This window comes from Colossoma macropomum, unplaced genomic scaffold (genome assembly GCF_904425465.1).
Source record: "Colossoma macropomum unplaced genomic scaffold, Colossoma_macropomum, whole genome shotgun sequence".
NCBI classification, from domain to species: Eukaryota; Metazoa; Chordata; class Actinopteri; order Characiformes; family Serrasalmidae; genus Colossoma; species Colossoma macropomum.
This window is the reverse complement of record NW_023494799.1, coordinates 462,640-484,273: the sequence shown is the minus strand read 5'-3', so window position 1 is coordinate 484,273 and position 21,634 is coordinate 462,640. Positions and strand designations below refer to the sequence as shown.

General features: G+C 43.0%; 1 protein-coding gene across 2 annotated transcripts; it reads right to left on the bottom strand.

Moving 5' to 3' along the window:
- Positions 1 to 321: 321 nt before the first annotated feature.
- On the bottom strand, positions 322 to 21,512 carry rubcn (rubicon autophagy regulator). 2 transcript variants are annotated; one of them, XM_036586494.1, is made up of 22 exons: positions 21,475 to 21,512; positions 21,285 to 21,373; positions 19,068 to 19,221; positions 17,670 to 17,753; positions 17,255 to 17,417; positions 16,687 to 16,802; positions 16,074 to 16,233; positions 14,152 to 14,541; positions 11,406 to 11,510; positions 11,085 to 11,200; positions 10,073 to 10,268; positions 9,557 to 9,658; positions 8,142 to 8,213; positions 5,432 to 5,489; positions 4,385 to 4,517; positions 3,841 to 3,986; positions 3,635 to 3,699; positions 3,124 to 3,362; positions 2,443 to 2,504; positions 2,207 to 2,360; positions 898 to 991; positions 322 to 769 (listed from the first exon to the last, which is right to left on the bottom strand). In XM_036586494.1, the coding sequence occupies exons 2-22, from the start codon at positions 21,320 to 21,322 to the stop codon at positions 627 to 629; spliced, it is 2,790 nt and encodes a 929-aa protein (XP_036442387.1). In that variant the 5' UTR covers positions 21,323 to 21,373; positions 21,475 to 21,512; the 3' UTR covers positions 322 to 626. The 2 variants fall into 2 exon arrangements, with proteins under 2 accessions (XP_036442387.1, XP_036442388.1); XM_036586495.1 differs by lacking the exons at positions 8,142 to 8,213; positions 21,475 to 21,512 and having other exon boundaries at positions 21,285 to 21,468.
- Positions 21,513 to 21,634: the final 122 nt, after the last annotated feature.

Here is a 21,634-nt window from a genome sequence, read left to right as displayed (position 1 = left end):
TCTTAAAGCTTCCGTCTCCTCTCTGCGACACAGATACTGTGCAAAACGAATCACATCTACAGCAGCAGGAGGAGCAGCGGCCACGAGAGGCACAAAGGCTTTGTCACAGCACGAACGAAGACAAACAACATTTAAACAAATAAATAAAACTGACTGACGTTTCTGAACTTCTTCCAGTGACTTATAAAATCTCCTCTGTACTCTTTACCTGCCTTTCCTACGATTAAAAGTAACAGAAAAACAAAAACAAATCAAACGCGGACGGAGGCAGAATACAACTTCTGCAATAACACCTTAAACGGAATATGATTTCATATCTCAAAAATGAGGCAAATATACAAACTGAACCGCTGCAGTAAAACGCTTCCCCGTTCAAAGCTGAAAAACTCATGAGCGACACAAAAGCAGTGTGCAGTGCATTTAAGCAAACAACAGGAGGCGGCGTTTCACAAAGCAGTAGGCTTAAGTTATCTGGATAACTGAGTAATTCTGCAACATTGCATTGTGCAACGGCGCCCCCTGCTGTATAGCTTGACTTCGGGCTTAAGTTCCCCGGCTAACTGAGTAATCCTGCTTTGTGTAAAATATATCCCATAATTGTGCATCTCTGTGCTTTTGTTCTGTTGCTACGTCCCCCCTTCGTCCTCTTCCTCCTCGTCCTCCTCCATGTTTTTGCGGGCCATCCTCTCTCTCCTCTCGGCGAGCCGTTGGCACCGCGGGCAGTCGCGACCGCTTTTAAAGCACGTCTTGTGGTAGCAGGCGTTACACTCTGCAACACATTTACAGTGATTTACTCAGCAGACGACAACAAACCGGTAATCCAGCACTTTCAGGTCTTTTATTACAGACATAATAATATATACACCATCAGTCCTCCCAGCAGCAGGGGGCGCTCACCTTCACACCGCTGGCACTTGTTCAGCTCGTAGGGGAAGATAATGTCTTTGTCGTTACCACAGAATTCACACACAAAGCCCTTCGCCTGGCAGAGCTGGAGATTAAACCACAAACAACCACAGAACTGAGTCAGTTTTCAATTTTAAGCTGAAATTAACGCAGCGCTGTACGTTTTTAGCTGACGGCGCTGCTGTCGCACAAACATTCAGCAGCGAGCGGAGAAATATTTCAAAACCTGTAATAATTCAAAAGTGCAGAGGGAAATCTGTAGGTTTGTGGTGGATGAATAATAGAAGCTGCCCATTCAGATGAGCTAATGCGCTAATGCTACACTAAAGCTAACAGTACAGCGCTGGGTGCTGATGAAGACTCGTCGTCTTCTACATGAGCTTTTCTGCTCAGAGGACGATGAGCCATTTAAACACAAAAACAGTGTTTCACTGAGTTGATCTGTATAATTATATTTATACTTTCAGTAATGAAACATAATAAATACCTGAACAGTGACTTCAGTATTCAAATACTGGCACCTCGTACAGTTAACTGAGCTAATGCTCGAGTATTCGCACACCCCCCCAGATTTCACTAATATGCGTATGTTACATTACTAATTTATTCACGGCCCAATCAATAATGCATGATTAAATTATTTAACGACATAAACGCAGTAAATTTATACACTAGTTATCTATAATAATATATTGAGTAATTGTGACCGAATGTGTAGCAAAAGCTGACAGCTGTACATAGCAGTGCATTCACACAGGAAACCAGCGCTAATGTGGAAAACTGGTTCCCGGCACTAGATAACGGCTTGTGTTCTCACAGATATATAATTATAATAATACATAATTACGGAACAGTTGAGAACTCTATGTGCGCTGGATCTCCGCAGAACGATGGCGCTGTTTGTGTCTCATGTTCTGTTCGAGAAGTTATTCTGCAGAACCTGATAAACGTTCAGAGTTCAGATTTATTTAATACAGTCATGAATACAGAAGCCTTGATTCCCATCAGAACATCGTTCAGGTACACGAGAACAATTCAGTACGTGATGAACTGCTGAATTAAAACAGTGTAAATATAGCAGGGGGCGCTGTAGAGCTAAACACACAGAACACAGGGAACCCACAGAACACGCAGAATACACAGAACCTACAGAATGCGTGAAACCCACTGAACACATAGAATGCACAGAACACAGTAAACACAGAACAAGCAGAACCCACAAAACATTTAGAACCCACAGAACACACAGAATGTGCAGAAGACACAGAACCCACAGTACCCAAGCCAAGTTCCTGCTCACCATGCAGCCTGAGACGTGGGCGGAGCCTGAGCGGAGCAGCTCGCGGAGTTTCGGGGCAAGTTCTCCGGAGCGGACGGCGGTGAGGTCATTCAAAGAGAACAGGTGCAGATCCTCTGTCAGGTGACCCGGAACCGAATCAAACTCATCCAGCACACTGTTAGAACACACACACACTCAGTACTGACAGTGTTTGTGTCTCTGAAGCATCTGCAATGCAGAAATATTTGGACACTCACTCTTTAGCTAAACGGCAGGTCTTAAAGAGGTTCTTCATGTGGAACAGCTGGACTCTTAGAACCTGAAACAAAACACAACTTTATTTATTCATTTATTCGTGTTCAGCGACTGATTCAATAAAACTCCACAGCCTGTTTACTGTTCACTGTGTAAACCTTCTGTTTCTGTTCTTTCTGCATCTCAATGAGCTTCACAGTCTGAACAGAGAACAGACAGAAGATCTTAAAGATCTCAGTGTGACGAGGCACTAATGGAGCTGTAATGACGGACAGCGGCTGAGTGGACACTTCACTACAGAAAATGTTCAACAAAATGATGTTTGTTTGAGAGAAAAACACTTTTAGCACAACATCAGACTGAAGTTAGACTCTGGTGTTAGAACCCCATACGGTTCTAAGAGTTCTGAGAAAGTGACAGTGTTGGAACGGTGTGTTTAAAATAACACCTGGTCAGACATTTTGTTTCATAACGCAATGAATTTGAGTATTTTCAAATAATTTTTCGTTCCACGGTAAACCAAATATTTCATTTACACCGTAAAGCAAATGCAGTTTAATATTTTAATTACTTTGACAGATCTAGAAAAAAAAGAAATAAAGCCTGTTCATAAATCAGTTCACCCACACTCTATTATGATGATTATGATGATCATTATTATTATTATTAATATTAGTACTGACCCGCACTGTCTCCAGTGCTTTGACCTTCTTGTAGAGCGCTGTGTTGATGTCATTGGGGTTGAAGAGCGGGTCTCCTGAGATCTTCCCCAGCAGGTCTCGGGCGAAGTTACTGACGTAATATTTACTGAAATCCCATTTCCTGAGCACGCGGCCCGGCACCACGGCAACCGCGTTCTCATGACAACACTGACAGAAATACCGGCCCAGATACTCGCAGTACCGCAACCGCTTTATATAATCTGTCAGAGAAACACACACATCACAGTTTTGGAAATATACACACTATATTACTATCTTTGAAGGGACTTCATTCTACTACTATCTTTGTGGGGACCTCCACTGACTTATGTAAAACACTATTTGAGTAACACTACACCTACAGCTAATCCTAATCTTAAAATCAACCTCAGTAACCAAAAGATAAGAGATTTCCCCACACTACTCTAAATACACAGAGTGAGGCCTTCATCACTGAACTACGACCTCAGAATTTTCTCACTTAGTTTCGTACCTGGATCGATACGTGTACCGCAGCCTGCACACCTGTAGTTCTGTTTAGCCACCACCACCTTCCTCCTGAAAAACACCCACACACAGAGCTCTGTTACCGTAATGCACTGTTGGAGTCACAGTTCTGCCCTTCAGTCACCTGATAATCAGAGCGATACATCAGTATGAACGGTGCTGCAGTGAGATTAGAGTGTTTTTTGGACTCACTTTGGCGCCGGGTGGATGTTAAAGATGATCTGCGGTCGCGGCGGAGCCCATTCCAGATTCCCCCGCACCCGGATCCGCAGCTTATAGATATCCGCATGCTCTCCATCATCAGGAGAGATTGGGAGGGAGTCAGGAATCGGCAGGAGCTACAGAGAGAGAGAGAGAGAGAGAGAGAGAGAGAGAGAGGGGCGCATTTAAAAAGTGCTCTATAATGTTCATATGGTCCACACAGTCATTCTGACAGACTGTAATACACAACAGGAAGTGTAGGGGGCGATACACCATAAAAGAAGTAAGTGCTTGCTGCACAGACAAAACACAGTGGTAGAGAGAGAGAAACTGAACAGACAAAACAGTAGACTAATAATAATAATAATAATTGATAGGTTAATAAATTATAGAAATAACAGTTACAGCCCAGCCCTCAATGCACGTTAACTGATTTCAACCTCAACCTATCTAATTTATATAGAGAGCATATTTATTATTACACACATGTAGCTGGTTATAGTGAAAGATTAATGTGCAGACAGAGTTAATGTACCTTCTGCGGAGCGTCGTGTTCTGGAACCAGCCAGTCCAGCTCTGAAGCTGCCGGGAGCTGCATCCCCTCAAACTGCCTCAGCAGCCCCATCGCCACCGACTCGGCGGAGTTCGACTGCAGGAGAGATGGAGAACTGCGTGCACACACACACACACACACACACACACACACACTCAATATTACATTCATTCCTAAAGTACTGAGATATTACATTGTGCCATATTGCCCAGCTCTACCCAGCAGTGTTGCCAAGATGAACAGACTTTCCTATATGGATTTTGACAGTGTGCAGCTGCAGTTAGCCAACAAGCTAACATAGCAGTCAGCAAGTCAAAAACAAACAGCCAAACCATAAAAGAGAATAAAGTGTCTAAAAGATAATAAAGTCTCTAAAGTGACTGCGCATTAAACAGTCTCTACTTATGTTTAGAAATTTAGAAAAATGCTTATAAGTGTAAACACTGATAAAATTAGCAATTTTAGAGGATCAGTGCTGCTATACGAAGCTCCGCCCCCTCAAAGGTCAACACTGCCAGATGTCAAAGCTCACCAAAGTTGAACCTGATGCAAAATTAGTTTGCCCTGAAAATCTGCAGCACAAAATCACAGCAAACTCAACTGAAATGAAGTGCTTTTGCTCACGAAATACCACTGACAAAGTGAAGCATGACTGAGCTTTTGGAGACGTACCGATCTGACTCTCACTCCCCCAGTATCTGAACTCAGAATTTGAACCAACACTGAGTATCTGATATCAGAACTATGTTCAGCTTAAATGTTTCATAAAACCAAATTACATAAACATAAATATACAGCCTGATGTGTCACACATCAATATTTATTTTATTGATCTAAAAGATTGATAAAATTTATTATAACAGCTATGACTAAAAAACTACTGAGTTACTGAATGTGGATCATTCCTGTCTGACCATCTACTGATCTGTGTAATAAAGTCAGTATCTGCACTGCTATTGATCATATCGATGCATCACTACTTAGCATTTAAGTAAACTGATGAACTGGCACTGTTTGTGTTTGACTCACACAGACTCGGAGCTGATGAAGGACCTGCTGGGAGTCACGCTGGGTTTAATATCTGCATCTAAGACGGAAAACAAAACACAGTATGTCTGATACACAGTAAACACTAACAAATATAGCAGAACAGAATACTTTCTGCAGATTAAAGATTATTTACTGATTAGGTGTTAAACAGCTGGACTCAGAAGCAGAAAAACAGCAGAAGCTGAACTGTTAAAGACTCAGAAACATATTTTGTGGAGTGTGGGTTCAATAAGAGCCTGTTTATCTCTGACACTGTGAACAAAAGCCTCTTGTTCTAGATTCAGAGCAGAGTTCAGCCCTCATAACTAATCCACTCAGCTCAGATCAGCTCTCTGAGGGAAATCACAGCTACTGATGATGTACATTAAAGGGGCATTTCAGCCTAAAACTACAGTTTAATGTGATATTTGTGGCTTTATGCAGGATTCTGTAGAGCCACATTTAAACCCTCAGCCTCGCCAGTTTCTTGTCCATCAGTGTTTTCTCACTACAATACCCAGAATGCATTACTCAAATACATCACACAGCTGCTGTGAATCCCTGTGGTGATAAAGATCTACAGGCTAATAAACACAGAGGTGATATTCGGCTTCCTAGCAGTAACGTTAGCTATGTAGCTTCCTTCTGCATCAACAAAGCTAGCTTATTTTTAAGAGTGTACACCTGAAAACTCCCCCAAACCAGCTGTAGTTCCTCCCAACTTCAATATACATCATCAGAAAGGGGTTTATCTAGTCTTTAATCCAGAAAACCTCACTATAGAGTTACTGAGGTACCATTATAGGAGAGCAGGCATGTTTACAGCAGGTGTAGTGATGGTTAAATTTTTAATTTTGTCTGAAGCTCCCCTTTACAGTAAAAAATAATTAAACTGTAAAAGTCTCTCAGATAAAGAGCAGCTGAACAGGGTTAATTTCTCCGATAGTCAGTTCAGTTTCACTGGTTAATGTTTCTGAGTCACGGTAGCTAATGCAGGCAGACTCAGTGCTAATGCGCTAACGGCTAATGGCTAATGGAGGCACATGCAGAGTGCAGTGAGGAGCAAACAGACATGAAAAATGAACATTAACACAGGAAAAAACAGCACAGCCACTGAAACAGAAATCCGTCCTACTTTTTATTCACGTTTATTTATATTTACTCTAGTTTAAAGTGTTTTAAGGGCAAAATCTCTGAACGCTGAGGAAAGAAAGCAGCACAGCAGCTAACACTGAGCGCTAAACGCTAAAGCAGCTAAAGCAGCTAAACACAGCACTAAAACCTGATTTACAGCATCTGTATCTGTAATGGAGTCACCCAGTCATCTTCACTGGACACAACTAATGACTTTGGGCTCTCAGAGAAAAATTTAAAAATATTTAATAGAGTTAATGTCTGTTTCAGACACTCTGAGGCAGCAGCTGCTTTACGCACCAGCTTTCAGACACAAGGCTAATTAAAGATAAAGCTAATGCCATCAGAGACACCAGATAAAGGCACACACACACACACACACACACACACACACACACACACAGATACACACACACAGATACACACACACAGACACACACACAGACACACACACAGACACACACACAGATACACACACAGAGACACACACACACTGAAGCCAAGTTGGCTGAATGCTGCTGAGTGGTATTTTGCGTTAGCTGCCTGTCTCTGTGAGCGCTAAGCTGAGCTGCGCTAGCTCCTAGCACCTTCCTGTGTAACAGCTAAGCTTCTCACCGCAGACCAAAAATAAGGCTGAGCAAAAGTTCAGCTGCTTTCAAGTGAAAGTGAGGCGGCAGTTTTCTCTGAGGAGGAAACTGTCTGAATGTAAATGTGGTTTACGTGAGGTAAACAAACCTGTGCTCATAAAAAGCTGCTGCAGTTTGTTAGCTGACATCTTTCAGTTTCAGCCTTCACCTGCTGTGGTGAGCTGACACATATTACAGCAACCCCCCTCAAAAAAGACGGTTCTTCAAGGGTTCTTTAGTAAAGACACTGGGCCTCATTCACCAACCGTTCTTAGGAGGAAATCTCTTCTTAAACCCACTTTAGCAGTTTTGACAAAGACTCATTCACCAGTGTTCTCTTATGTGGGGTTTGTTCTTAGGAAAGAACAGAATCTACAAACACTCAAGAGCACAAAGGTGAGAACAGTTCTGCGCTTTAGGAACACGTCATGAATCTTGAACCATCTGCATACCTAAAGAGTTCTCTGCATGGTCAAATGGTTCTTCAGACTGATGCAGAGTGTGTTGTATATGGTTCTATATAGCACCAAAAAGGGTTCTACTATTCCCTTTTAAATAGAACCATTTTCAAAAAGGTATACAACCATATACAACACATTTTCCATCCATCTGAAGAACCATTTCACCATGCAGAGAACCACTTAAGTATGCAAATGGTTCTTTGAGTGTTCATCGTTCTGTACAGATCCATTGTCCTTACTAATGAATCCTTGTAGAATCACCTTTTTCAAGAGTGCAGCTAAAAGCAGCGTAAACTATCGCAATCAATTTAGTTTCTCTCTCTGATTACAGTGAGTTTAGTGACGTCCTTTAGCTACAGTGAGGAAGGTTTATCTGCACTACAGTGATGTCTGTAAGTCTACAACAGACACACACGCACACACACACACACACACACACACACAAGGTGCACAAGCTAGCAGCATTAGCATCTCTCTGTCTGTCTGTACCTGAGAAGAGTGAAGCGAGGGACAGTGAGAGTCCGCTCTGAGACGCCAGCAGCGCCGGACCGTCACAGCCATCTGAGAGACACAAACTACACTCAGCACTCACTCTGTGTTCAGCAAAGCTTTAATAAAAACCTCCACTGACCATCTGACCACGTCCACTCAAACATCGCCACCAACCTCAGACCTGCAGAGTGACGGAGGAGCTGACAAGCTTTTTTCTGTGGGTGTTAAAACGTGAGAGCACTGTACAGCCATTTTTTCCTATTGAGCAACTATAGCATCATAACGGTCACTGTGCTAGCTGGTTGTCACTTGTCTGGGCTGAAAGCCCAGGACTGTCGCTGTCACGATGTGTGTGTGTGTGTGTGTGTGTGTGTGTGTGTGTGTGTGTGTGTGTGTGTGTGTGTGTGTGATGCATTAACTATGTATGCAACTTGTGTGTTTAGTACAGTAGTGCGTGACTAAGTGCTCGACCCCCAGTGAGTGATGTGTGTCTGAGACCGTAAGATCATAACTGTCCTCTCCCTGGGTGGGCAGGGTGGTCCTCCCCCATCACTTAGTATGATGTTACCTGTCTGTTAGCTAATGTACCAGACCGAGCAGTTAGTGTTCTCCTCCAAGTGTGTTGAGGCCAGCCTTACTAATTATCCAATCCATCTGCTTCAAGCAGAACTTGTTTTAAAGGGGGTTCCACCAGTAGTACAAAATTTCTCCATAACTCAGGTGTAAACAGAGTGGTTCAGAGTGTTTTGGTGTGAAATGGTTCTGATGTCTTCACAGTGGTGGTGATAGGAACCAGGGGTCGCCATGACTACAACACAAATATAGACATTTTATTTACTGTCCAGAACCACCAGTGAACCTACACGAGTCTTCTGAGTTTATATGGAATGTTGATGATGGAAAATAGTGGAAAATCTGAAATAATAAGTTTTCTTTGGGGACTATTTTGCCTCACAACGCCCTGCATGTATCCCTCCACCATGAATGGAGTTTAAGTTCTCTAAACTATCATAAAACAGTGTCTCAGTCATCAGGCAGTGAATTCATAACCATTTACTGTAGGAACTTTCTGTGAGGGAGCTTTTAGAGGTGGACGTCTGGTTCCTATCACCACCACTGTGAACAATTCTGACTCGGTAAGTTTATCTAGAACACCAAACCACTCTGAACCACTCTGTTTACATCTTAAAGCAAAACTAATAATAAGTCTGTGTTCTCCGTCTGAATCTCTGCGGACAGAAATGAGAGAACTGCATGAACCGATTTAAAGACTAACACGATCACGAAGAGGATTTAGGCATGATGTGGTTTGATGACATCACAACGATGTGATTAAATGATGGAAGCAAATCAAAAAGGACTGATTGATAGGCAGCACAGATGAACACAACCCACCCACACGGTTCTCCCACCTCTCAGCTCGAAGTCCTCCACCTCCTCCGCTGATCCGGAGTCAGAGTGGGGAAAGGAACCATGGGAACTCTTCGGTGAGCCGCTGTCTGTGGAGGTGAACGCTGAAAAAAAACAATGACAAAAACAATGCATCTTCAGTTTTAGCACTGGAGCTACGAGCCGAATGTAGCTAACAAGTAATGGAAGCTTATACCCACCAATTAGTAGTGCGCTAACTGCTTGAACTATTGCCTCAAGCAGCATCTTATTGGATTTAAGGAGGTGCCAGAATGTAACTGCTGCACCATTTAAGGTGGAAGGAAAACTTCAGCTTTGTGCCTCAAAACGTGTCAAATTATCAAATAATCTAAAATAAACTCGCTTATGGTTTCTGTGCGTGATGCTAATTGGTGGGGTATACGCTTCCATCACCTGTTAGCTACATTAGCCTTGTAGCTCCAGTTCTAAAACTAAAGGAACTTCAGATCTGTGGGTGAACCATCACTTGAATGCAGTGATGAAGGCTGTGCGCTCACCGTGCTGAGAGCTACTGGGCTGCAGTCGGCTGCGGCGGATCTGCTGTCTGCGCAGGCGGATCTTCTGCTTCAGCTGCTGGATCTCAGAGTCGCTGTCTCCCTCCTCCTCCGCCTCCTCCGCTCTCCGGCACATGTTACACTTCATCAGCTCGATCGCAGCGATTAGAGACTCTGAAATGCTGAAGTGAGCGTTCTCCTGCAGGGGGCGCAATACAGCTCTCAGAGCAAAGCATTACATTGATTGTGGAAAAGATGTTTAAAAACAAAAACATATTTAAAAGCATAAACTACTGTTTCATTTAAAAAGCTCTATAATGTTCATACGATCCACACAGTCACTCTGACAGACTGTAATACACTACAGGAAGTGTAGGGGGCGATATGGCTTCTACTGTTTCATTTAAAAAGCCTCTATAATGTTCATATGATCCACACAGTCATTCTGACAGACTGTAATACACTACAGGAAGTGTAGAGGGCGATATTGCTTCTACTGTTTCATTTAAAAAGCTCTATAATGTTCATATGATCCACACAGTCACTCTGACAGACTGTAATACACTACAGGAAGTGTAGGGGGCGATATGGCTTCTACTGTTTCATTTAAAAAGCTGTATAATGTTCATATGATCCACACAGTCATTCTGACAGACTGTAATACACTACAGGAAGTGTAGGGGGCGATATGGCTTCTACTGTTTCATTTAAAAAGCTGTATAATGTTCATATGATCCACACAGTCACTCTGACAGACTGTAATACACTACAGGAAGTGTAGGGGGCGATATGGCTTCTACTGTTTCATTTAAAAAGCTCTATAATGTTCATATGATCCACACAGTCACTCTGACAGACTGTAATACACTACAGGAAGTGTAGGGGGCGATATGGCTTCTACTGTTTCATTTAAAAAGCTCTATAATGTTCATATGATCCACACAGTCACTCTGAACGATCAGTGCATTGCAGCTCTAAAGAACAGATGGATGTGGAGGCAGTAGATCCTCCTCACCTTCTCCAGATCAGCACAGCTGCCGAAGTCCTGCTCCGAGAGATAACTGATCAGACTCTGGCCCTCCGACGGCTTCCGGAACATTCCATCAGAAACAGTGCTGTACTGAAAACCATCTGCAGGTATGCAAAAACTACAATTACTGCTCTAAGATCTGCTTCTGCAGAGTAAATCAATATAAACGACTGTATCCCACAATGATTTTATCTCAAACCAATCAATCAAATCCCACATATTTCATCAGACCGCCCCCCCAGCCCCCCTCAGTGTGAACTAATCCAGGCTGTGCAGTGTTCCTCAGTGAAACAGTGATGCACTTACTGGCCTCCATGTAGAGCGAGCTGTGGCTGCTGCTGCTGCTGCTGCTGCTGCTCTGAGGAGAGAACGGGCCGAAACTCTTCACACTCGGCTCATCCACCGCAGATTCTGATTCAACACACACACACACACACAGTTAATCACAATATAATTACACTTAGAGAAACTGTATCTTCTGATTCTGGCTCACAGACACAGCGTACAGGGGATATGAATGAAATGAAAACAATAAATAAAAATAATAAATAAATTGGACTTTAAATCACATGCAGTGTGTTTTCTGCTTACTGAAGGCAAAATCTGTTTCCTCTGCACTGATACTCCTTTACTCGCCCTACTGTCCATTTCTGGGTGCCACCTCATTACGACAGGACTAAGGCTGTGTTCAGACTGACAGCCTGAATCCGATTTCTGTAATATTCAGATTTTTTGATAATCTGGTAAATAAAAACGTGAAATCTGATTTTTGAAAATCAGATCCAAACCACATTTGGAGATGGTTTGAAATGCAACTCCAGTCAGATTTTTACAGATGTGTCTCAGTCCGGACGCTCCAATCGGATTTCAAAGTGTCTTTTGCCTCACTTGCAACACGACAAACAGCGACGTGTTGAATCCAGAGTGATGAAGTGCTGGGATTCTAAAAGAGCTCCAAAGATTCATGATTATGAAGAGATCTGAAGAGTTTGGAGGGGAGATGATGCTCTTCCATCTCTCCTGCAGCCACGACTGAAATCCATGTCACCAGCGTAGCTACGTAATTAATGACGCCTACGTCGTTACCACGGCAACCCATGCAGATAGAAAGGTGATGTCTGGACACACAAATCTGACCTGACTCGCCTGCAGTCTGAACACAGACTAAGACTGTCTATGAAGGGCAGGTCCACCCAGCAAGAGTAATGTGAACTCTGGAAAGCTTGTAATCTAAAAAACTAAACCAAATGAAAATGAAAAGTTCCTCCTTTGTCAGGTTTTCTGTATTTAACTTGTTTCTTCTGAGTGTGAAAGGCAGTATGACCGAAATGCATTATTTTACTGTTTACATTCAAAAAATGTACTAATCTCAGTGTACAGGGTTGACTGTAAAGTGAGGAAGAGGGAAGCGCCTCCAGCACTCCCACTATTCTTAATCCTTCACCTGGTTTCTCTCACTGGAGGAAGTTCACTAACTACCCACTGTCGAACTCTGAGAAAGAAAGTTTGTGTTTTAACGTTCAGACGTTTCTGCAGCGTTTCAGAGCTGATCAAAATAAAAACTACAGTCAGTGTGAAGAACAAAGCGGTAAATGAAGAGCAGCGGAGAGACATGCAGGAGGATGAGAGAAGAGGAGGTGAGGGCTCAGATGGAGGTTCAGGCTCAGGGGGAGAGTGAGCAGTAGAGCACTGCAGACCTGCTACAGGATCCTCTATTATTATGGTGATTTTCCTGTGGCTGCCTGCTTCACAGCGAGAGAGAGAGAGAGAGACAGAAACATTACCCAGAACCCCGCAGGGCAGAGCGCAGACAGTCAGAGAGATTAGCAGAGGGAGTAGCAGAGAGATTAGCCTTGGCGTTTATTTTATAAACCAAACTACAGAAACTATGACTATAAACTACATTACAGATACTAAATAGTCCATTTGCACAACAGCAGAACCAGCAGAAAGAAAGAGAGAAAAACAGAACACACACACACACAGTTATAGCTACAGTGATCAGTAAACGAGCAAATAAATTAATTACTGGTTAATGACTATGGAAAAAAACACTTTCTTTACCTATAAATAAAAGTCCTCTATAATGTTCATATGATCCACACAGTCACTCTGACAGACTGTAATACACTACAGGAAGTGTAGGGGGCGATATGGCTTCTACTGTTTCATTTAAAAAGCCTCTATAATGTTCATATGATCCACACAGTCACTCTGACAGACTGTAATACACTACAGGAAGTGTAGGGGGCGATATGGCTTCTACTGTTTCATTTAAAAAGCCTCTATAATGTTCATATGATCCACACAGTCACTCTGACAGACTGTAATACACTACAGGAAGTGTAGGGGGCGATATGGCTTCTACTGTTTAATTTAAAAAGCTCTATAATGTTCATATGATCCACACAGTCACTCTGACAGACTGTAATACACTACAGGAAGTGTAGGAAGCGATATATCACTCCCAATATAAAATCCAACACACTGTCAATAAGTCATTGAAGATGACAGCGGCCCTTCTCCATCACTGCATCACAGGCAGTAAAAAGAGTGAAGAATACGACCTTTGACCCCACACATCCAGCAAGATTTGTCTTTCAGCTGTTGGTCTCTTAGAGGAGCTACAGATCTCTGCCCATCAAAACAGTCCAACTCAGAAACAGCTTCTTTCCCCCAATGAAACACAAACACTGGACTTAATCCGATAGTGTAATTCGTACACTGATCTACTGCTCCTGCTCTCCGTCTTTAACTTGTACTTCATGTCATTCGTTACTGTGTCAATATTAATTGAGCTGGTCTGTACTGTATTATACTGTATTTTGATGTAACACTATTACGATGTTACAACGTGAAAACTAGGTAAAAAAAACTTTGGTAAAAGTTTTACTGAAAATGTACTAAAGAAGTTCGTCTGTGTTCACTAAAGAACCTGAATCTGACAGAATAGTTACATTAATCCATTGATGAAACAACGGTTCGTGTAAATAATCAGTTGCAGCTCTATAAACCAAACCCCCCCGACCCCCTCGACCCCCCCATTTCTCACCTTGTTTATGTTTCTGTGCCACCCCAGTGTCAGACAGTGACCTCGTATGAACCCTGAAGCTCCGCCCCGTTCCCCGCTGTGTGTCGGAGAAGGAGCTGCGGCGGGGGGGCTGCGGAGGGGCGGGGGCAGAGCGAGTGGGCACCGGAGGAGTCTCGCTGCTGTGGGCGGAGCTGCTGGAGTGTCTCCGCCTCCCCAAGTTGCCGATGGCGAGGTACTCTGGCCCATCGTCACCGTCTCCATCCACACTCTCCGCCTGCTCTGGTTGGGGAGGGTTGGGGGGCTCACTCACACACACCTGCGGGACCCCTGTGCCGACATCATCACGGTCACACCCACACGGAGCGCCCACCTTACCTTCCACCCTCATCGAACTGCTGCGTGCCACGACCTCTGCAAAACAACAACACAAACACACAGTGGGTTTAAATCTGACTACAGCGACTACAGCTGGGTTTATCTGACTACAGTGGTATTTATCAGACTATAGTGGAGTTTATCTGACTGTAGTTTAGTCTGCTGCTGTGGTAAGAATGTGTGATAATGCATTAAATCTCGTTTCATTAAGTGCTGCATGAAACATTCACTATTACAATGAGCCTCATTCACACAGAAAAACACGTGGAGATTACTGAGTAAATTCCAGCTCATTGGAGGAACCATGGCTTAATGTATGCAGGTTTTCAGTATTGGTCTAGAAAATTCCACATACAGAGTCTTTTCTGTTGCCCCTCTGCGCCCCCCCTCCACTCCCGATTCTCAGTTTCTCAGTTTCTCAGTAAGACACTCCTGTCCTGTCCTGCTCTGTGTGCTGAATCTAAAGGAACTTATTCACAGTCCATGAAGCTACATGCACTGCACATTTCTACATTTTCCCTCAAATTATCAGATTTGAGCCAGGCTTATTAGTGAAAACAGCAGCGTGTGCAGTTCAGGCCATTAGCAGGAATGAACTGGACCCTTATGTGGACAGCAGAGTGCATAGTGTGTAGGATGTACTGAAAACTGTACAAACCATAAGGCCAAAAAGTTGGAACAGTGGAATGCAAATAAAAACAGAAAGCAGTGATTTGTAAATCCACGCTGACCTGCAATTTAACAAAACTATTACCAAGACAATATAATCAAACTTTAATCTCATCAACTTCATTGTGTTTTGTAAACATACCCTTATTCTGTAACTGATGCCTGCAACACTTACCAAAATAGTTGGGACGGGACAATTTATGACTAGGAACATTGTGAAATGTTCAAAAACATAATAAAAAAAGGATTTAAAAGGAGCATCTGGGAAAAAATTAGACAGGAAATCCAGAGAAATCTCTGTACATAAAGAAAAAGGCTGAAAACTGATGCTCAGAGAAAACGTGTATTGTGGTCTGATGAGTCCACTTTTCAGACAGTTTACAGAAATAATGGACGATGTGTTCTCCAGGCCAAAGAAAACAAGGACCATCCAGATTGTTTCCAGCATAAAGTTCTAAATCCAGCATCTGTCATGATTGGGGGGGGGGCGGGGTTAGTGGGTAACCTGCACCATTAACACTGAACACATTTCGGAGCTACATATGTCTCACGCTGAAAACGTGTCTTTATAAACTGAAAATATGACAATAAAGGCCCTGGATCACCTGGTTTCTTCAGTCTCAGAACAATTTTTAAGTGCCTTTTTGAAGGAAAAGTGATGTGGGAAACATGCTCCTGTCCCAACCTCACACAAACACACACACACACACACACACACACACACACACAACAACAACAACAAATTGACACCAAACAACAAAAACAACAAATTCATCACTGCTGTCTGTTTTTATTAGCTTTTCACATACCGTCCCAGTTTCTTTGGAACTGAGCTTTGTACAACGCGTGTAGAGTGTTCGGTGTGTAGTATGTATAAGTGTTGTGTATTGTGTTCTAACCAGAGTCCGTCTGAGTTTGTGAGTAGGTCTTATTGCTCTCTGTGAGGGAGGAGTGGGATGTGTGTCTGCGGACAGCTGCCAGGGGGCGCTCTGGAGGCAGCAGGTACAAGCTGTGACTCTTCACCAGACCGAGAGGAACCGGTTCCTTCAGCCGGGACAGCTGCAGGACACACACAGAGCAGCTGTTACACACACTGACACACAATAAAACAAAACACAACACTTCCAGAGAAAACTGTTAGTACAGTTTACATAGCAGGATTTTCTCAGTTAGCCCTGGTTAAGCTCAGCGTCATGTCTGTGGCAAACAGCAGGAGGCGCTAGTTTACAAAGCATTTTTTTAATTAGCTAGAGAACGTAAGACTGAAGATTCACTTTTGTCTGAAGTTATTTGGCTAATTGAGAAAATTCTACTTTGTGAAATCTGCTGATTCCACACCTGCACTGCATGCACTGCCTCTGTGATTATATCCAGTAGGGGGAGAACTGAGGAACGCTCCTATTGGACAGCCCTCACTCTGGGCTTAAATTACCCACTTCGGTGGTGCTAAATAATTCCTGCTTTGTGACACCCCTGTTGGACTTCAGTGACCTGCAGAGGGACCTCGCTAACCTCTCTGATCCGGACGGTGTCGATGAGCGCCAGCAGTCGGGGGTCGTTCTGCTCTACGGCCTCTAAACACTGCAGCATGGCAGACACATGCGGCTCGCTCAGCAGGAACGCTTCATCTGCGCGAGGAGAAACACATGAAAATATACCTCCAACACACAAACCACCGGCGCTCAGAGGAAATAAACTTGTTTGTGTGTTTGTGTGTCAATTACAGTCAATTAAAAACTGTGGCTGTAAAAGTGTCTCCAGGCATCGATATTTACACAGATTCACTACGAGGCTTAAAACCGTCACATAAAAAATGTTTAAAGGTGTTGAGTGTGTGTGTAGATGTACTTTCAGGGTTTTCTCTGTGTGTGTGTGTGTGTGTGTGTGTGTATTACTGCTGTAGTATTTGCGGGTGTTGTTGGGGGGTGTGTGTGTGTGTTACCACTGTAGTATGTGCAGGTGTTGTTGGTGTGTGTGTGTGTGTGTGCGCGTGTGTTACCGCTGTAGTATGTGCAGGTGTTGTTGGTGTGTGTGTGTGTGTGTGTGTGTGTGTGTGTGTGTGTGTGTGTGTGTGTGTTACCGCTGTAGTATTTGCGGGTGTTGGTGATGTGGGTGAGTAGGGGTCTGAGCTGGCTGGACAGCAGGTGATTCTGCAGGCTGTGGAGGAGCCAACGCTCGGCTTTATAGCCCTCACCACCGACACCATAAACACCACTGCTCAATACCGGCTCCAACTGACTGAACTACAGAGAGAGAGAGAGAGAGAGAGAGAGAGAGAGAGAGAGGTAGAGAGAGAGAGAGAGAGAGAGAGAGAGAGAGAGAGAGAGAGAGAGAGAGAGAGGGAGAGAGAGAGACTTGTTTATTACTCAGGAGTGTACATTTCTAATCCTTAACAACTGAGATTTCAGTTTTCACCATGATTCGATGCATTATGGTGTATTTTAACACTCCAGCTGTTACTAAGCAGCGCAGCTGCATTACCGTATTTACTGTACCTGCTCCACGTGACGCGCGAGGCTCGGGCTGATAAACCGCAGACACCAAACAAACTGCCAATAATCCTTCTGTTTATAATACACCTGCAAAATAAAACACACAAACAAACTGTCACTAATTCCTGGGGTAACTGCACTCCGATTAGCTTAGTGGCAGTTTAGTGTTAGGGTAGGTTTAATAAACAGGGATTAAAGTCTAGTCCTGGACTAGGCAGCATGTTTAATGGAGATTTTCCACTGAAAAGAAAATACACAAACTCAGCTGCTGTTTAGTTGAAAGCCAAAGTTTAAACTACATCCACATGAAAGATCTTTTCAAATGTCTGCCACTAGATGTCGCTGTATCAAAGGTTTAAACTAAAATGATCAAATCCTGCTCAAATCTCAGATGTCAGCTTCATACTGGATTAAGATCACAGATCTCGTCAGTAATCACTCAGAGAGCAGCAGCTCCTCACATTAAAGGCAAGTTTATTTATACAGTGCATTTCATACACAAAGGCAATTCACAGCCCTTTAAATAAACAAACACAAACTAAAACCAGCAATAATAATTTAAAAAAATTAAAAACAACTGTGCTAAAGTGTAAAACTAAAACAGATCAAAATAAAATTAGAATAAAGTTTAAAGGCATAAAGAGTAAGCAGAACTGAGAATAACTGTTAAAGTGCTAAACAGATGCAGTGCAGTAGATTAAAGAGTCTGACGGGCACATCTGAACTGAGCGTTTCGGTCTTGAAGACGGTTCTGTGAATCTGAGCACGTCTGACGGACTGTGTGGAGTTTATTCCAGCTGACTGCAGCGTATCGGCGAAAGGGGCCTCACCAGGTTTCATTCTGGTTCTAGACACTGTTAACTGTCTCCAATGATGCGAAATGTGATGTTATTAGATCCCGACCGTTCAGGCTAAACTGAACAGCAGCTAAATTAAATGTTCTGATGTGTTTTCTGCTCGTCTCTGGAGTGAAGACAGAGTGTAAATCAAACAGCTGTTTCCATCTTTGTCATTTATACTGAGAACTTTGGTTATGGGTTGATGTGGCTGTTATAGACGAGGTCTGAGGTCATTAAGACTCTGTTTTGTCTTTGACTGGAGGAATTTTTTCACTGATCAACTCACTCAGTACATTTGCATAAACACTATTAGAGTGTCTTTAGTGCTGTAAGGTTTCACTGATACTAATTTATAACACTCAAATTAATTTGATCAGTTTGACTCCAGCAGTGTGTGTGTGTGTGTTTTACTCCATAACTCCATTCCTGCTGTAGTGGGTTACTATTCATCCTCGCCTGTTCTCTTAGTTGTCTGCCTGTTCACTTCATTTTTTTGGGCTGTTCACATCTCTCTCAGCTGTTCTCTCAGCTGTTCTCTCGCACTGTTGCCTCGGCCGTTTACCTGTTCGTGTTTGAGGCCGTGGCTCAGGATGTTGTTCATGTCCTTGTGGAGTCGCTGCAGTCCTCCATACCGCGACCACACGTTCGGGTTATTGGTGGACAGAAGCCCCTCCACGGTGGTCTTCAGATTGGACAAAAGCTTCCAGTGTTCACGCCTGAACAAAAACACATAATAAGAAACAACCATGAACATAAAAACACAGCTGTATCACATTATTCGCTTTAACAGTACTGACGTCACAGAGGGCTGCAATATGCTAATGAGCTCCCTAACCAATCAAAGTGTTTACTGTGTGCTGTGAACATACTGACCAATCACAGCTCCAAATTACTCCAACAACAGAAAATGATTCACACGATGTAAAAGAAATCAGGATCATTGGTTGGATTTGGTTAAAACGGTTTTTGTTGAAGTAACGTAGCTCAAAGAGTTTATAACATATAGCAATAACATTTCAAATGTACAGTGAATTACAGTAACACACAGTTTCATCACAGTATTGTAAACATATTTTTAATGAAAATTCAGTTCAGCCTCCATTCCTCAATAACCTGAAAGTTCATCACGAGTTCAACAACCAACCAAAACAAACACACACACACACACGTGTGCACCGCCTAGAGAGAAGCACATGACTGAATCACACACACACACACACAGCTTGCTGCAATCCCAAATACAAAAACAACTGTGTTGGTCTTTTATTTAAATCTCAAACTGAGTCTATAATTACTATTATTGTTATTATTATTACTAATAATATTATGATTGTTCATACAATAAAAACAGCAGATATATTTCTATCAAAAACAACAGAATACAGAATAATATCATTTGAATTTCTGTGAGTTTAGCTTAAAAATTATAATTACAGTGTTACTGTGGACGTAAACACAATTAACACAAATACTGTTTATATTTATGGTGTGTTTCACACACATACGCACACGTTATGGGGATGTTTCTTCCTTGTGGGCTGGTCCCCACAGTGTAAATCATTACATTTTAAGGTTAAGGTCAGAGTTAGGGTTTAGGGTTGGGTTCAGGGTGAGGGTTAGGCTAGTAGTAGTTCTGCTTAAGGTTTGGGTAAGTCTCCGGGAAATGAAAGGAAGTCTATGTACTGTCCCCGCAATTCACAGAAACAAGATTGTGGGAACAGGTTTCGGTCCCCACAGTGTGGCATAAACCTGGTCCCCACCCACACTCACACACACCTTAAATAACTGACCTGAAAGATTCCAGAAGTTAACTCGGGGTCAAAGTTCATTCACATCATTTTTTCTTAGTGTCTCCTTCAGCTACATTAGCTTCACTGCTAACAGCTAAATACTTTAAACACCATCCACATGTTAAATATTCAGTACACTGTCTCTGTGCCTTAAATACTCTAATTAACACATTCAGCATGAAGGACTGAGATCTGGACTTCAGCTGTGACTTCTCTTCTAAACCTGACCGGTAATTGAAGAGTGCGATCAGGTGTGTCTGCCCACAAACTGACCCTGCAGGGAGCTCACACATCTACACAAAACAGGGTTCAGTATCTAACAGCTCACTATTACTATTATTATTATTATTATTAAAGGTTCTGTTATATTGAGGGTTCTCAGAGTTTCGTTTCTGAGTTCCAGAGAAACAGAACCGCCCACGCAGCAGATGATCGACCACTCATCTACAGCTGGGAGAGATAGATCACTGATCACCTTACACTAAATATTAATAATCACATTAATAATACCTCTCATTGCATTAATACTGATAATAACGTCTGATGCTAATGTTGTCCGGTGTCGCGCGAAGCTGAACTCGGCTTATTGCTCGTATTTTCCCGTTCCACCTTAAATGCTTCACCATTTAAGGTGGAACGGGAAAATTCGAGCAAGAAGCTGGCTAATAGGAAGCCTCGTCGGTCTCGCTGACTGAGCAAAACTCGCCGAAGCCAAATTACCAACAAAAAAATTGCTAAAAATCTGTGAAATATTGATTTTTTAGTGCTGTACTTGTTAAATACAGCGACCCCGACGTTATAAGGAGATATTTATCCCCGTTAGCCGCTCGCTGAGGGCAGGGACGTCGCTGCACTCTGTGCGGCTCCTGGTGCGCCAAACTCGGCAGCAGCTCCCACAGCAGCCCGGCGGCGTTAGCATTTAGCATCGTTAGCATCGTTAGCATCGTTAGCCGCCCGGATAACCCAGCCCTAGTGTCAGTACTATTTACCTTCGCTCCGCGACGTCTGCCTCAGTCTGTATCTCCATTACTCAGCTCAGTTCAGCTTCTCCACTCCTCAGTTTAACCGCCAGTCATTTCTGTGAGAAAAATAATCCCGGTTTAATGTAAAATTATGTAACTGTCAAATCTGGACCAGTTTAAGCACACATTCAGCTCTGCAGGCTGTGCCGAGTCCTACCCGCATTCCGACAATTCCCACCCGTATACGAACAGGTTCCGCCCCCACTGCGCCGTGATTGGCTAATACTGTCTCACCATCTGTAACAGCATTGGCTAATGCTCTATCCTAATAGGGAGTGTGGCCAATGGGCGCGAGCGAGTTTTTAGCCAATCCCTGC

What these genes read in the sequence shown, in the direction of transcription:
- rubcn (XM_036586494.1), bottom strand. Translation starts at nt 21,322, where the DNA reads ATGGAGATACAGACTGAGGCAGACGTCGCGGAGCGAAG. An exon ending in TTCATCAGCTCCGAGTCTGT is followed by an intron (nt 4,518 to 5,431) that starts GTGAGTCAAACA and finishes GTGTGCACGCAG; the next exon opens with TTCTCCATCTCTCCTGCAGT. An exon ending in CAAGTGCCAGCGGTGTGAAG is followed by an intron (nt 770 to 897) that starts GTGAGCGCCCCC and finishes AATGTGTTGCAG; the next exon opens with AGTGTAACGCCTGCTACCAC.